The sequence below is a fragment of the Poecilia formosa genome, unplaced genomic scaffold (assembly GCF_000485575.1).
Source record: "Poecilia formosa unplaced genomic scaffold, Poecilia_formosa-5.1.2 Scaffold38, whole genome shotgun sequence".
Lineage (NCBI taxonomy): Eukaryota > Metazoa > Chordata > Actinopteri > Cyprinodontiformes > Poeciliidae > Poecilia > Poecilia formosa.
Window position 1 is genome coordinate 2478609 of NW_006799977.1, and position 17116 is coordinate 2495724.

Consider the following 17116-nt stretch of genomic DNA (forward strand, 5'->3'; position numbering starts at 1 on the left):
TCATCTGAATTTGTACCAAAGCTTCAAAATATTTTCAGAAGTAAAATACAACTCAGGTGTTTCCATGTGGGGTAAAGGTTTTAGATTATGTCTGAACCTCAACAGGAAGTTCAAAAGGCCACTTTGCTCTACATAAAAATGTAATTCATAACATATTTGTATGCAAAGGGTTTTGAGCAGTCAGTTTCAGCTAAAACTCAATCCCAAATTTCAATTAAAAATAAAATTTTCTTAACATGTTGGACTGTTTTTAATTACTATATTTGACTTGAACTCTTGATATATGAAGATTAATTGTTTGAACTACAATACCAAGGCATAATTTTTAAAGTAGAAGCAATATTCAGTGAGATTAACAGACTTTAAGACTTTACAGACTTTAGCTGTACACTTAAGAAAGATCTGAAATCCAAACAATGATTTGCAAATATTCAACAAAACTTTTTCTGAGTTTGGCAAAAGAAAAAAACACTGTGATTTATAAGATTTATTTGTGAATTTGTAAGAATGTAATAATTCAGAGATTTTAAGAGATCATCTTTTAGTGATACGGAAAGTTAGTTTTATGTGTATTTAGAAGTCTAAAATGCTTAGTGTTTGAAAGATGTTATTGTGTATTTTTAAGGGGCTTCATAATGTTTCACTGCAGCTTTTCCAGTTGCTTTTCTCCAGCGTTTTGGACACCCTTTGTATTTGTTTAAGGTGTCCAAGTAAGTAAAGTAAATAGCAACTTAAGTTTATTTACCTGAGCGCAGCGTCTGTGGTTTTCACACCAATCCAGAACTTGGATATTCTGGAAGAGACAGAGAAGGGAAAAAAAGGCTTGAAAGAAAACATTTAGACAGACAAATCCTTTGATTTACACTCCCTACGTGTAACCTATTCACAAGAGACTTCCATTTCATATGTAAGTAGACCAAAAGCAAAATGTTGTACATAAAAGATTGTTGAAAAGAATTACACAAGCAGAGAAAAACCTGCAACATAGTCACCTTTCAGCTGTTTACCTAATTATCTTATATGTGGAAAAAAAAGATCTAACACATTATGGTTGTGGCTGCTGAGGTGGCTGGACCGCGTCACATGGTGAGACATGAGGTACATGTGCAGAAAGTCAAGTGGGAAGTGACTCAAAAGCACCAGTAAACATGAACACTTTAACCACTGTGACAGACGTAATATAAAAGCCACATGGAGAGAAATAAAGATCACACATCACATCAGACCAATATAAATTCCTGAATTCTCCTTACTTTGATAACTCCAGACAAACAATTGTCAAAAAATGCAATATTTCTGATAAATGAGTGACAAAGAATGAATGCGTTAAAGATTCTTGAATCCACTAAAGAGCCTAGATACCCACAAAACAGACTATATTAATCGCAATTTTAATTGAAAGTACCCATAATCTTTTATTTAATTAGACGTCAGTCAACCGTATTCTTTAGCATTAGGTCTTTCTAACCACGTTTTAAGGAAACTTCCTTTGTTGAAACACTCATTGGTGTTGAAAGTGCTACTGTTATCTTTGAATTGCTCTGTCTTTATCAACAAAATTACTTTGCTGCTATGCAACAACAAAACAGCTATTAGAATAGGTGTGTGTATGCCTGCCTGTTGTCACGTCTGTGCACCTTGAGATTTGTGAGTCCCCAGTAATTGTGTCTATGCGTGCGTGTAGGATAAGCCGCTTTAACAACTCTTAAACCCTCTCCCGAGTGAGCTGTATTTAGACTAAACCAATCTTTTACCGCACACAGAGATACACCCACCTAGATCCTACTCAGTGTTTTCCTCTTTAATTGGCCTTTGTGCTCACTATGTGATTAGGGTGATTAGGGGGTAATTGCCAGGGGATCAGCACTAAGGTGAAAAGAAACCCACTAGGGGTTAGGGGTTTTCATAACATGGTGAATTAAGACTTTAACCATTAGTATTCATCACATACATAGTTTTTTAAAAAACTTAATTCAGTTAAAGTGACTAACTTGGTCAAGGTTTTCAGATATTTAGAGAATTACAGAATGACTCAAAAGGTTTCTAAGATGTATTTAAAATTAAGATTACTGGCTTTATAATTATAATTATGGCGACACAGTGATGCAGTTGGTAGCACTTTTGCTTTGCAAGAAGATCCTGAGGCCTTTCTGGAAGGAGTTGCATGCTCTTCCATGAAGTGTACTCTGGCTTCCTCCATCAGTCCAAAAACATGACTGTCGAGTTTACCAGCATCTCCAAAAATTGTCCTTAGATATACGAGTGTGTGCGTGCAACGTTATTTGTTCTATTTTGCCCTCAGATGGACTGGAAACCTGTCCAGGGTGTACTCCACTTCTCGCTCAATGACCGCTGGAGATAAGCACCAGGATAAATAGGTATGGATGATTAATGGGTTTTATAAGTATTTGCTATGTTATTGAGACAATTATAGGGGATGTTACACATGCTAAGCCTTTGGCTTTAATTTAAAAGTGGCAAAAACAACAGAGTTTCTCTCTGACTTCAAAGTGGTAGTGTAACAACAAAAGATTATTAAACCATTTACAAACATTATCAGCTCTTCATACTGCAGAGCACCAATTCAAACCCAACTGTCCAGCACAATATTATGCAGATCTGCATAGGGCTAAATGATGTCACTAACTTTTTTGAGCATGCAGAGGAATATTATTTTCCATGCACATAGTCTCATTTTATGGTGCCATAAAGTAACTATGTTCAGTTGTTATGAAAAGTGCTGTGTACATATTAAAAATAACTTAAGAAATTTGATTTTACATCTGATGCCTTGAAACTGACCTCTGTCTCTGCCTGCTGTGGTTTTGAAGTGCCAGGTTTCACTTCTTTAAATACAGTTCTAAACTTTTGCATAACTCCATGCTGACATGCCTTGGAAGATATATTCATCTTAATTGCTATTAATCCTTGTGCATTAAAAATCCAGGAAAAACTTTGTTGCCATTTCCAGAAGAGACTTTCTGACTCCAATTACTCTTACATGCTGGTCCTGATTTTGAGGTATTTTCATGCTTAGTTAAATTATGTACACAGCCAGTCCAAATTCATACATTAATTTTGCTGTAAATATCTACATTCTGAAAAAACCTGGCCGCTGACGAATTCTGTCTAAAAAATATTTCATAAGCTATTTTTCCCATTGTCCTTCTACCTGGCAAATCGACTAGGCACACTTTATTGACAGGTGCTAAAATAAGTACAGAGGCACAACCCATGACATGTTTATGTAGTCAGTATATTTAATCTTCAAAGTTAACTGGTAGAGAAAATAATCTAATGTAAACCAAAATAAAGATATCACTTGAACTCTGGTGTGTGTAAACTAACAGTCCTCCAACAACTCTTGATTATCTCTGGAAAGTGATTTAATGGCAGAGAACTATAATCCTATTTCATTTCAATCCTAATTTCTTAAGTGGATGGAGGCTGGACTTCTCTGACGGACTGTAAAACATGTTTGTCATAAACCTATTTCCTCTCATGAAAAGAGAGCCTAATATTTCTCCAAAACTACTGTTATCTTTGCTGTATCGTTCTGTTCTGTCTCGGTCTGAGGTCCCTGATCAGGGTGGGATGAACATTCATCAACTAGGAGATGGATGGAGAAACAGCAGTAACAAAATCTGAGTTACACAAACGCATGGAACACATTCCCTAAACTTTCTCCTGTTGCTTCTCATCCAGAATATTCTCTTTTGGTCACTCTGTCACTCCTGTCTTTTATTTGGACCATCTAACTTCCCACATTTCTGTCAAATCTATCAAAAATGACAGGGAAGGACTTGATGGTGATTGCAATGATCAGCTGGGAGGGGTGCAGTAAAAAAAACTAAGGACATTGTAAAAGGTTACTAAACATCTCCAGATTTTCACAGAACAGGCCTAAAGCTGCTGGACTGAAGTCTCCATCTTTCCTATTCTATTCACGCTCTCTTTCCTTTTCTTGTTTTCTTGCCATTCACAAATTCAGTATCAGTCACCAAGCCTCAGCCTGAACAAATGGATGTGCAGTTATATGCGTTCATCACAAGTCAATTTCATGGTACACATTTGCTGTCAGAAACAATTAGAGTAGTTTAGATAGATCTGTCTGCCTTTTTGCTATTAGACAGTGGTCAAAGCAACGTTTTCAGCCATCTCATCTGTCTGTGGCAAAACAGCTGCACATGTTGGAAAAAGTCTGGGAGCAAAAGAAAAGGAAGATTGGGAAGAGGGTGGCTAAGGAAAAAAATACAATAAATATTAGTTATGGCAGCAATAAATAGAGGCTAATGGTAGTGAAAAAGAATACAATATATATTTTGTTATTCTGCTATATTACGATAATAAGTCAATGGTTAAGCTATATGTGAGCTTCCTTCTCTGGAGGTATCCCATTCATGGACCTGTTCTTTTTGTTGCGAAATATGATTAATTTGAGTTTATCTGTTAAAAACCATTGCATTTCAGTGCTACACACATGATTTGTTTATTTTCCAATAAAGTTTGATGCTAGGACTCCTTCGAAAGCTACCTTCTTTAGCTTAATAATTATATTGACACTTGAGCACCATGTACATCTCCACTCACTTTTTCAACTCTTATTATGTCACAATTATTTATTGAAAATACAACTTACGAGTCTGTGTCAAGTAAAGCTGAAAAAGAAGCTACACAACGACAGAAAGCATTGTATATATGGAGGCAGGCCTCTATCTTTTGATAAATACAAAAAAATGCATTATTCTGCTTTTGCTTGGATAAACGAAACAGAACTCAGTCAGGAGAACATATGCTAGCCACCTGCAGTCCATAGTAAGCTATGCCTTCTTATGTTATCCTCCTGGATTCAAATCTCACTTCACAGCTCAGTCTGGGCTTTCTCCCATTGACTTGGATCCCTCTCGTAGAACTTCAACCAGGCCAATTAGTAAGCAGAAGAAGACATTTTAACAATGACATTGATTTTCTGCAATGTTTTGGTCACCCTTCCAAATAATGAGTTAACATTAATTCGATTTGACACTTTTCTCCTCGCAGTGGAGGATGGTTGTTTACAGCACAGGCAATTTCCAGTAAGCTGCATAGCATTGAATTGGCGCATTACATGCATCGTAGGCAAACACTAGTGATAGGGTAAAATTTAAAACCTTGGCAGAGTCCCAAGTCTCCAGGAAGGAATTGTTTCTTAATAGCTGAAAGTCCAGACCATCTGTCCGAAGCAAAGGGTAGGACATGGGGCCGATTTTTACCAGGCTAATTGAAGCGTGAACACAAACAATTTGACTCTATTATAGCAGGTTCCTTTAAGCTATCATTACCCAAGAAGAAAGGACTACAAAAAGCAGGAACAGAATAGAAAGATGTGTAATAAAGAATAAAAATGAAGCAGTAGCACTTGTTATGGTTACATAGATGTCTGGAATGATCACTTTCCTCACATACTGCCAGGCACAGTTGCATCTCCCTCATTATGTAACCTAGCAATAATAACTCAAGGCTCGACTCCTGTTCTTGTTAACTGTTTTTAATGACATCTTCCACCAACTGTAATAATACTGAGGTCCAGCAATGGGACTTAATCCAAGTTACATGGGCATGACTGATTAGTATATTTCTTCTGCACAAAAGACCGTCCATGTTCTCACACTTAATTATTGGCTTGCTTTTTGAGATCACCGACTGTGCATTTTAGGAACAATTTTAAGAAAATGTTTGTTTTAAAATTATTAAATTGACTGATAACTCACTATATTGACCATGACAATGTGATGTTTTAGCCCTACACATTTTCAATGTATAAAATATTACTTTTTATATCAATATGTTAAAAAATTTGTCACATTAGCCGATAAAGAGGTTGGTACTGAGGGAAAACAATTTCCATATATGTAATAGCTTTCACTTTTCAAAGTCATTTATCAAAGGATAAAGGGTGTAACAGAACAAAACCTGGCAAAACAGCCTTTGCATTTTGATGATGGTTTGGAGTTTATTCCTAAAAACACACTTTTAGGTCTGAGATCCACTAGAGAAATCTGTCACAAGAGAGTCTTCAGAATCCAAGATGACCAACTGAGTCAGAAGCATTTACACTAAAGGGCTTCCACATGGATCTCAGGCTGCCCAGTCAACAGCAATCATTCTAGAGGAAAAACAACTTGATTTTATCCAATGACACAAACACCACACAGAGAGAACCGTACACGCGCACAGCTGCAAACCCCCGTCGCTGTTTGAAAGACGGAGTCAGACATAAATTACACTTCTTCCAGATGCAACAACAAAAAGAGAGTGTGTGTGTCTATTTGTGTGTGTAATTGTGGTGAGGTGCAGTAGAAAGCCTATTTAACATGATGCATTACTCCTGCTAATCACACCCAGATGACCAGAAGGACACAGCTACGGTGCGTCTTATTTGTTTGTGTGACGGATTATGACTAACTTCCACCCAGCAAAATATACACTGTCTTTCCCAAAAATATCACATTTATAAGTCAGCATTCCGGTTAGGAGACTAGTTAATTAGTTTATGCAAGTGTTTTAGTGCTATGTGTCAAAGATAGCACTGTGGTGCTCCACATCCTATGAGTAGCACATATTACTGCAAAGTGGTTTGTCCATCTTTCCATTTTTCACTCTGTCTGTGGGTTACAATTAGCAACAGTATAATGGTGTTGTTTAACATTGTGGAAACATTTGTAGGAAAGAATCACAGTAAAAGGGACCAATTGTCCAAAACACAGCTTCACTCTCCATCCTGAAATTCCCTTACCACAAACACGGTTACCAAAGAAAATTACAAAATACAAGAGACAACAACAGCAACTTTCAATCTTCTGTGACGCAGAAACAAAAGTTAATTCACCAGCTTTTATTGTTGTCTTGAGGCACCACGTTATTTGGTCAGTGTTCCCATGTCAGAAGGCCATAAAAGAAAAATCCTAGACTGCACTGCAAATAGGCTGTGGTCCAGTGTACTTGTTGATTTAATACCAAAGGTTAAAGTTGATTTGAAATATTGAATGGATAGTATAAGTGAAGCCCTTTCTAGTAAATATTAAACATAAATCTTTAAATTTGGACACTTCCACAAAGCAAGATTAGTTTAAAAAATATAATTGACAATGCTAACATGACAATTGCTAACATGACACTACAATGCTTTAGTGGTAACCTAAACTTAATTTTGTACCAAGAAGCAATCACAAAATATCAATGACAAAAGTAGTCTCCCATGTAAGGAGGCATTCCTGTTTTGAGAAAATTAGAAAGTCTTTTCATTAGGCCTGCAGAAACACAATTTTTGATGGTTTCATCTTTTATTTTTCTTAAATTTTAAGCAAAACTTATAGCAATTTGTGCTGTGTGTACAGAGGGTGCCCTCACTGCAGTCTGCGTGTGGGGGGAAAGGGAGGTCCGTGTGTGTGTGTGTCTTAGAGTCAGCGAGTTTAGCTCTAGCCTTTGTGATGGCGGTTTGCAGCTATTTCAAAAACAATGGCAGATGCAGCAATGGATTACTATCAAACAAGCCAGGTGTGAACAAAAAACTTCTGGTCAAGTTTTATACAATGAAATGTCAAAACTGTTTTTTTCTGGAAGATATTTTGGATTAGTGAAAAAATTGGAGGACACATTAATCAAAACAAAAATGAGTGTTATTGTCTGCCAGTCACAAACAAAGCTGTGTGTTTTCCCATCCCTGCCTTGGAGTTTCTTTCCTTGGTTTCTAATAAGAGCAAAATCTACTAATCTATCCCTGGTCCTGCGCTACTGATCAAATGACAGGGCAATCACAAAGCTGCATGGACTTTATCTTTAAAATGAATCACACAGACCTTTGCTGGCTGCCATCACTCACCCCTATGCCTGTCTCTGTGCTTGCTGTCTGCACACATATCAGTCAACCTCTCTGGTCTGTGAATCTATTTGTCAGGATGTCTGTCCTCAAGTATGTCTGAAACACCTGCCTGCTCCACCGTCTTTACTTTCCTTTGGACATCTTCACGCTTGACCAAGTTTGTCTACCTGCTTCTGTCTCCTTATCTGCCCCCTTGCAACCTGACCTAGAGGTTGTCTTTAGCTGTTTTCCCAGCATGCCTAGCCTCTGGACTGATTAGTGTTACCTACCGCAGAGCACAGAGGATATATGAATGCACCCACATGAATGCACAAAAACACAAACTACTTCAATGACTTGAACCTCAAACCATTGGGCCATCAACACCACAGCCACATGAATAGGGATGGGTAATATTATGGACTTATAACTGAACTCAATATTTTGTGGCATTTATTGCAATTATAACAAAATCCCAACTGCAGTGGACCCCGGTTTTCACAGGAAATTATAGATCACTAGCAACAGCAAACAGCTGAAATCTGCAAATACTTGAGACTCGCTTTGAAAATTCTTAGAAATGTGCTGTGGTGGCGCAGGGGTTAAGCACAACTCACATTTGGAGGCCTTAGTCCTTGACGTGGCCATCACAGGTTCGATTCCTGGCCAGGCGACCTTTGCCACATGTCTTCCCCTTCTCTCATTACCCACTGTCAAATAAAGGCCACTAGAGCCAGTAAAACCTTTAAAAAATGCCTGTTATAGTTCAAATATACCTTTATATGCATAATAACACACAATGGAAACACTATGGCAGAACCCAGCATCCAAGGTCTTCTTTATTTTCCGTCTTGAGGGTAGAGCCAATCAGTAGCAAGAAAAGTTAAGTGTGCATCTGGATTGGCTGCTTGTAAAATCCGACCAGTAGGGTGTAAGGTAGCATTTGGATCTGGGTTTTACAGTTTCCAAAGCTGCATTTTCTTTCGAATGTTTTAAATATTCCCGGTCAAAAACTCCACAAACAAGCAAATTTTATGTGAATACTTTTGAGTTACATACCACAGAAAAAAAACATGAGAAGGTAAATTTACGAATACTGAACAGCAAGTAGGCAAGTAGGTGTCCACTGTACACTGTGAGTTTTAACACTTTTTTCACCAACAAGAAATCATGCTGTACTTGTGCATATTTACCAAACCCTGGACTCTTATAGTCCAGGGTTTCTAAACACTTTGTTTATGTCAGAATTGTTTACTTTCAGTTTGCATCCCAAAGTTTTCAGTCATTTTAAAAGCAGAGACAAAACAGTTTACAACGAATTAATTTACAGAGCCAGAAGAAACAATGGATGAGTGGATGGATAGACAGGCAGATAGATGTTTGAGACTAAGAAAACACTTAAATCAAAGTCCATCCAGACTTTTTCCAAAACCATGACTCTGACCTCGTGTATGCACAAAAAAATTCCAGCTGTACAACTAAGGCAGGATTTTTTTTCCCCCCTTATTCTTAGAAGTTTACATCAAGGAAGAATTTGGGAATATGACAGCATCCTAACATGCACGCATGTGCACTCTGTCGCACACGAAAGAACTATAATTACGCTATTACTCCATACGAGGGAAACTAGTGGAAAACCCAGAGACGCAGCAGAAAGAGGTGTAAATAGAAAACTGGTGATTCACATTCTAGTGGCTCCACGCTTGCCACACACAAACTGATGGGGAGAATGAGCCAAAAACACAGTTCACCCACAGGAAGCCAGAGGAAGCGATGTGTGTATGTGTTTGTTTCACAGTGTGATGACAGAGGAGGAGTACAGATGGTTGCCCTTACTGATGGTACAACTGCTGGAGTTGTAATCAAAAGAGAAGTTGTTTTTTTTCCTGTTTTAACACAGAATCACTCTTATACATCCATCACAGTGTGTGCAATCCAAATTGCCCTATAAATGCAGCAAAGAATGATGATGTTCTCCGTGATGTGGCTGAGGAGATTTTCGTCTGGTTACAGATCTACACAAGTATTTGATTGCCTCTCCCCACCCCATAATGACTCAGAGACAGCCACTCCGATTCCCTTTAGGTGGTCTGTCTTTTGATAAAATAATTTTATTTTCTGTTTTCTTAATGGATTGTAACTGGTGGTTGGCTGTATTTTTTATTTTATGGCAACCCAAGCTTGTACCCTTTTCTGTATTGTTGGCTCTTGGGTTTTTCATCTTCTTCTTGACAATTCTTCATAGGTTCTCTATTCAATTCCCTTCAGTTTAGTTTATTTAGGTAGCCATGATTAACTTTAAAATGCAAACAGATGTAGTTCATATACAGAATTTCGATTCAATTCAATTTGCAGGAATCCCTCATACTGAGCATGAATGTATTAAAGGAAAAATCCTCCATCAGAACCTGGCTCAGTGTGAGTGGCCATCTACAAAGATGGTTCGTCTTTGTCGATTCACGTATTTCTGAAATATTCTGGAAAATGTTACTGAATCGCCTTTTTTGTCACTGTCTAAAAAAACAATGACAGAAACAGTTTGGCACTTCTCAATGGCAGCATAATAAATTAATTAAATTAATCAAGAAAAAGAATGACACAGACAAAATCAAAAATGACATAAATACATTCCAAATACAATTTAAAAGTCAATGGATAGTTCAGTGGAAAATGACTGATTTTTCATTGAGCATGTCCAAAATATTCAAAAGAAAATGCAGCATGGAACGATGAAATCCACAGACATGACGCTACGGGCTACCGTTTACAACACAGCCAATCCAAGGGCACCATTCAATTTCCCTGTCATTTATTGGCTGCACAGGCCAAGAGCAAAGATATGGAAGACAGTGGATGTTGACTTCTGTGGTAGTGCCAAGAAGACAGTTTCCACTGTGCATATAAAGATATATTAGCTGTTTAAAAGATTAAAATAGGCACTTATGCACAGTTTTAGAGGGAGTCTCAAGTATTTGCGTATTTCAGTTATATGTAGCCAGAGGGAGGTGATCAAAATGACAGGTGCAAAACACCTGTAGCAAGAGCTGATGAAAGCAGTCACTGGTATTTCATTTTCCACAGGAATTTATGTACTAAAGCCTGAAGGGCTCTAGGCCTCAGATCAAACACATTTATCACTATTGATCCAAAAACATAGAAAAGTTGATTCTAAGATCTTCAAAACTTTAGACAAGGTTCTTTACTATATTAACCACCAAATATGTACCATTAAGGGGTTTAATCCTTTTGTGACTGTAGCAGTTATTACAAGAGGTTGTTCTTTTTGGGTTCAACTACTAGGGCAAGTTGAATACTTTTTGGTGCAACTGAGTTTAGCTTTTTGAATTTCATTTTAGAACAAACTTGTCAAATGTATTAAAAATTGGCATGCACCTTGTTTATAAAAACTATAAGTGAAACATTATGTAGGCATAATCAGCTAAGGAATGATTAAAATTATTTTAACCTTTTATCCTAATCTTTATTTGCCATTAAAAAAGCTGTTTTTAAAGCCTTATATGAACGTAAAGTGATGAGTAAAAAGAAACCATTATTTATGCAATATTTTTCTCTGTACAAAACTACTTTTTCTGTCCAAAGAGCATGCATTTTTGCAAAGTTAGAAAATGACTAAGAAGAAAAGACCTCATAAGTTCAGACCAAAGTCCAAAACTTTGCAAAAAAAATATTGTAAAACAAAACCCCAGAGGGTGATTTATCTGTTTGCCACAACCTCTGCATGTTTTGTTCTCATCGCTGGAGTGTGATGTTGCCTATTTGACAACTGCACTCCATAATCTTCAGACCAAATACTCCCTTTCTCACACCTCTGTCCCAGAAACCCAACCACACATATACAGCAATGCACACACACACATACACACACACACACTGATCTCAATGGTACAAAGGCATCCAGGGGCCACCCCCACTACCCAGTACGCAGGTGTTGGAGTCTACTCTGGGAGGATGAGGACCAGACCCAACCTCGGTTTTTACACATGAACATATGCAAACCAACACACACACTCACACACGCATGCACACAGTCTCTTCTATACACCTCAGAGCCACTGGGACTGAACTCTGTGGTTAATGACTTTCCCACCCACTACACACTATGCACATGTTGAAGCCGTTAACGATAAGTGGCTTTTCAAACTTGGTAACGTCCTAATGTCCCTGTTAATCTAACATTCCTCACTTCAAAGGCCCACAGAACACGGGCCAACAATTTTCTGTCAGATGAGCAATTTTGTGAACAATTAACAAGTAACGAGCAAACATATTTCAGGTGTTTCTTTGCCCCAGTAAGTCCAGCCATTGATCTATGCAACACTGAAATGGTTGGCCCACATTTCCAGGTGTAAACACTGTTTAAAACAACAATGCAATCTTTGTCTGATGAATTATTTAGGTCAAGTGCTGGACTTACCATTTTTCACTCTGCATAAAAAATAACAAATTTACTGATGCTGTATCAAAAAAAAAACATTGAATAACATAATGTGTGTACACTAACCCAGTAAAAATCCTACAATAGAAGATGAATCTTGCTTAGGCTTGTGACTCACTGAGGCACATAAACAATGCTAATGATTTACTTAAACAAGGAAATATGATCTTTGACAACAATTCTACTTTATGATCACTGTGTTTTTGAGATGCACCAATTACACTTTTGTTCAGCAGTACCAATTTCCAGTTATCTTTCGATTTGACCAGTCATAATTGATTCAAAATTATTCACATTTTTAGGCCTAAACAGGAAAAGACATGTGAAGGTCTATTCAATCAATCAATCAAATTTTATTTGTATAGCACATTTCAGCAGCAAGGCATTTCAAAGTGCTTTACATAATTAAAATAAAAACAGCATGTGAGAAAGAGATTTAAAAAACATCATTAAAACATAAACAGTGAGAAAGAGAAATAAAAAGCTGTATAACTTTAGTTGAGACGCCGTCAACTGGGACTCCAACCCTTTGGACTTTAGTCAAAATTAGACTTTAGTCAAAACTCAAAATTCAGCCACTATGGATATGTTTTTGTTCAATGAAATAGAAAAATGGGCATGGCCAAATGGAACAGGTGTTAAGCCACTGGAAATTCATGAATTTATCAAACATTCATGTGTGTTCTTACACATGAATGAGTAAAAGTAACACTCACATAACCATGGTTAACCCTATAAAGCTCAAAAAAGTGACATTTGCATAATATCTCCCTCTTTGAAGCATGTTGCTCAAACCTTAAGATTTTCATTTAAAAGAAAATTAAAGTGCATCATCTGTGTCGGTTGGTGTGTTTATTAAATGTAAACACCTCATATTAAATGAAAACACCACATGTATTCATTCAACAGACTGAAAAAAAATAAATAAATCTGATTTCGCTTACCAGCTACTCATTGATTAAAACTAATCAATTAAAATAATTGGCAGATTGCATTCGCTGGCCATTTGATTTTCACATCTCTGCTGTTTTTATTATATGTGACAACATTTAGTTAAATACACTCTTGAACCAGTTTGGGTTTTTCTGTCTCCACTTTTACAAACCAGTTCTCTGCTGTTGCATTTTGCCTTTGAGAAGACAAAGGCACCTGTACTTCAGCATGTCCAGAATAAATAGGGGAAGGAGGCTATTGAAATACATTCTCTCTGGTCTAATGCAAGTAAAACAAAAATAAAATGCATTTAAAAATATATATATTACAACAGTATTCAGGTAAACAAAGCTGATATTAAGCGACTTGAATATATCAAGAACAAGACTCTTGCTATTTTCAGTGTACTACATTAATTTAGACAAGAAATCCAGCATCCATATGCTGTTAGTTAAGGATATAACAGAGGTAAAGTACCTTGCAAAAATTATTTGTATCCCTTTTGGAATTACAGAATCTGAGAGCAAACATTGTATTTTATGGTGACTAGATCTACAGCTCAACATAAAATTGTGCACAATTGTGAAGAAGAAGGACAATGTTACATGGTTTTCAGAAGTTGTATTAATTTTTTTAACAAATAAATCTAAAATGTACAGTTTGGATTATGTAAACTTGCCCCCTGACTCAGTAGTCTGTTCTGGATATTCACTAAAAATCGTATTTATCTCTGCCAAATAGATTAAGTTCAGTCAAGTTGGATGGAAAGCATCAGTTTTTGAGTCTTCACACAGATTCTCAACTGTATTTAAATCTGGTCTTGGACTAGACCATTCTAACACACGAATATGCTTTGAAATAAGTTGCTAAATTGCTTTCCTACAACCTAGAAAGGGTTTCTTCCTGGGTAGTCTGTTATTTCTCCTACTCCCATCTTCCCAAAAAGTTTCAGGCACCTACTGACTAATAGTATGACGCTGCTACCGCCATGCTTCACTTGTAGTGTTCAGGGTGATATGCAGAGGTAATTTTCCTCCACTTCTTCCTCGTGGTTCCTTTGTTCCCAACATGGTTTATGTGAAACTGCAAGTGGAATTTCCCATGGCTCTGTTTCAACAATGGCTATCAGAAAAAAACATATATATTTTGAAGCACCCGACAAAAAAAACCCAGTAAACAGAATCTCCCAGCTGGGTTGTTGATGTCCGCAGCACCTCCAGAGCCACCATGCTATAATGTTATAATATTGGATGCCCAAAGCTTCAGGTACAATATAAAACTGTACCTTTATTATATATTTAATGTAATCTGGATTATATTTCTCCACAAGTTTATCCTGAACTTTAGTGGTGTGTTGCTTTCTTATAATAATGCTGTCTGTTTGCTAATGTTTTCAAACAAATCTCTGTAGATTTCACACAACCAATTTATTTGGGGTACTAGATTTCAGGGGGTTGAATACACACTTAAAACTTTTCAGATTAATGTGAATTAAATACAATAATGCATACTTATTGTTCCACTTCACAGCTATGCTCTACTTTGTGAAAAAGTAGAGCACGAAAAAGAAACATATATTGATGCTTCTCATTCAAACGTGGCAAAATGTAAACAGTAAGAACTTTTTTTTGCAAAGCACTGCATGTAATTTGACATAAACCATAAAAGAATAGCTTGTTTGCGCACTTTTGCCCCATAATTTTAGTATGTAATAATAAACAGCTTGTTCTCATTTTAGAACAGTTCTCAGCTATTTGTTCCAGGCGACTGGCTCAAAGGGCGTCAGACACAACGGAAGTATTTACCTGAATATGTCTGAAGGCTGCCGTTAGCTGCGTCATGTGCAGACTCAGACACCTGGACGTACATCTGGCACTGTTGACTTTCTCCTGAACATCATCCGGCTCCGGAGAACTCCTGCGGGCACGTGCCACAGTCAGCACCACGCAGAGCAACACCAGCACGGCTCGAGGAACTGACATCACAGCGTGAGAAAATACAACCAAAACAAATGTATATATAAAAGTTGAAACGACGGTCGTCTCCCTCTCGTGCCAGTGTGTGTTCTCGTGTGAGTTAAGAATGCAAGCATCTGAGCGCGAGCAGGGAGTGGAGCGGCTCTACCCAGCTCGCGGACACTCCCACCACCGCCACGCGGATCTCTAATGTTCTCAGTCCCTATTATCCTGATTACCATCATCATTGTGACTTAAGACTCTACTCTCTTCAGTTACTATGCAAACATGCTGCCTTTTTTACATCACTTTTCTTCCTTGTTCCTCATCAGGAATTTGAAGTATTTTCTTCTCCATCCTTGGAGGTCACTAGTAACAGTGAACGCATCACTATCACTACTAATTGCAGAAGCTGCATTAGCAGCTGGGGAAATATGTCGTCCTGTGTCAACATAAAGCTACAGCTGAACTGATAATAGAATTACATAAACTGTTGATTTAAGTTCCAGTGTGGTTATTGTTTCTGATAATAGCTATCTGAATAATTAATTCCCACTTCTATGCTAATGATGCCCTACTTTTCCACTGAAACCTCCTGTGCCTCCCTGGCCTCTGAGACTGTTTATAAGAAGTCAAAGCCTGGTTTTCATGTAGCTTTCTCAAACCCAACAGTGATAAACAGAAAATGTCCTCATTTGGATCAAATCCATGCATCCAATTTCACCCCAAACATCAGCAACTCATCTGTCTCTCCATTACTCAGGTTAAGAGTTTGGCTATCATCTTTGCACCTTATTCTTTCTAACCCATATAACTTCATCTGATTGCCTACTTCCACCTCAAGCCACTGGTAAATCAAGCTTCTCATACTGAAAAAAAATCTACAAAAAAGTTTTGATCAGGTAGAAATTGTCCTGTTTTATGATTTAGATGTTTCTGATAACAGTAGTGATAAGTGATCATTCAGATTTAAGTCCAACATTTAGCAGTTCTTGGTACATCAGCAAACCAAAAAGCAGTTTTCCCCCAAATCTCTCTCTCTTGAGAGAATCTCTCTCTGTGTTAGATGATGCTCACATATTTCAACATAGCTATAAAATTTGATATTAGTTGAGTTTGGTGTTTGATGTATTCTAGAAGGCCTATACATCAAATTCTGCTTAGATCTCCACACTGCCTCCGGCTCTGGTCTTAAAGCATCAAGCACATGACCTTAGATTATAAAACGATTTCTAAAAGCATGTTTTGCCATAATTGTCTAAAACATCTTGACAAATGCTGTAAAATTAATTTACTGTCCTTTCAGTATATACGCAACATCTGTGCATATCTGAAACTTTTCATCTGTAACAGTTTTTCTCCTTGCATTTCTTGCATACTACCAACCTAGCATTTTGTACTCTATGAGCCTATAAAGACATTGTCATGATGTGTGTTGGCAGTGGACCCAAACAAACACAGGAGTCAGGCAGAGTCGCATGTAATTTAACAAAAAATGCAAAAACAAGTCAAAACTTACAACACTTTGGAACGCATGCAAGGAAAAAATAGCACACAAGGTGAAACCTTTAGCACAATGGACCTGCGGTAGTAAATAAACAGAGAACATATACCGTGTCAGGGGAGAAGTAATTTCTAGAGTGACAACGGGTGAGACTGATTAACTGAATGTGGAACAGCTTTGAGGGAACATAAACTCAGGGAGTTGAGTGAAAATTGATAAAACAGAAGTAAACACAAGGGAGATGAGAGGACCAGTTAAAAGTATGGAGAAGGAGAACATTTAGTTAATGGTAGCAATATCTCAGCTCCCCTCCAAGAAGTTATCACAGGTAAATAGAACATGAGACCAGACATAACCACGACGGAGAGACTGAGAGAAAACATGCTGTTAACTCTTGAAATAACAGCAGATAGTGTAAACTGGAGAGT

The 17116-nt window shown here is 37.4% G+C and overlaps 1 protein-coding gene across 2 annotated transcripts in view; it reads right to left on the reverse strand.

Annotated features, from left to right (window-relative positions):
- anos1b (anosmin 1b) overlaps positions 1-16776 on the reverse strand; it is a 46398-nt gene extending 29622 nt beyond the window's left edge. Inside the window, exons 1-3 of one of the 2 annotated variants that reach the window (XM_007550904.2) lie at positions 16704-16776; positions 15035-15146; positions 746-793 (exon numbers count right to left, since the gene is read on the reverse strand). In XM_007550904.2, coding sequence (XP_007550966.1) covers positions 746-793; positions 15035-15146; positions 16704-16720 — 177 coding nt within the window. In that variant the 5' untranslated portion in view covers positions 16721-16776. Of the gene's footprint in view, positions 1-745; positions 794-15034; positions 15361-16703 lie in introns of those variants that run through there. The other variant, XM_007550903.2, reaches the window with a different exon arrangement.
- Between the last annotated feature and the right edge of the window lie 340 nt (positions 16777-17116).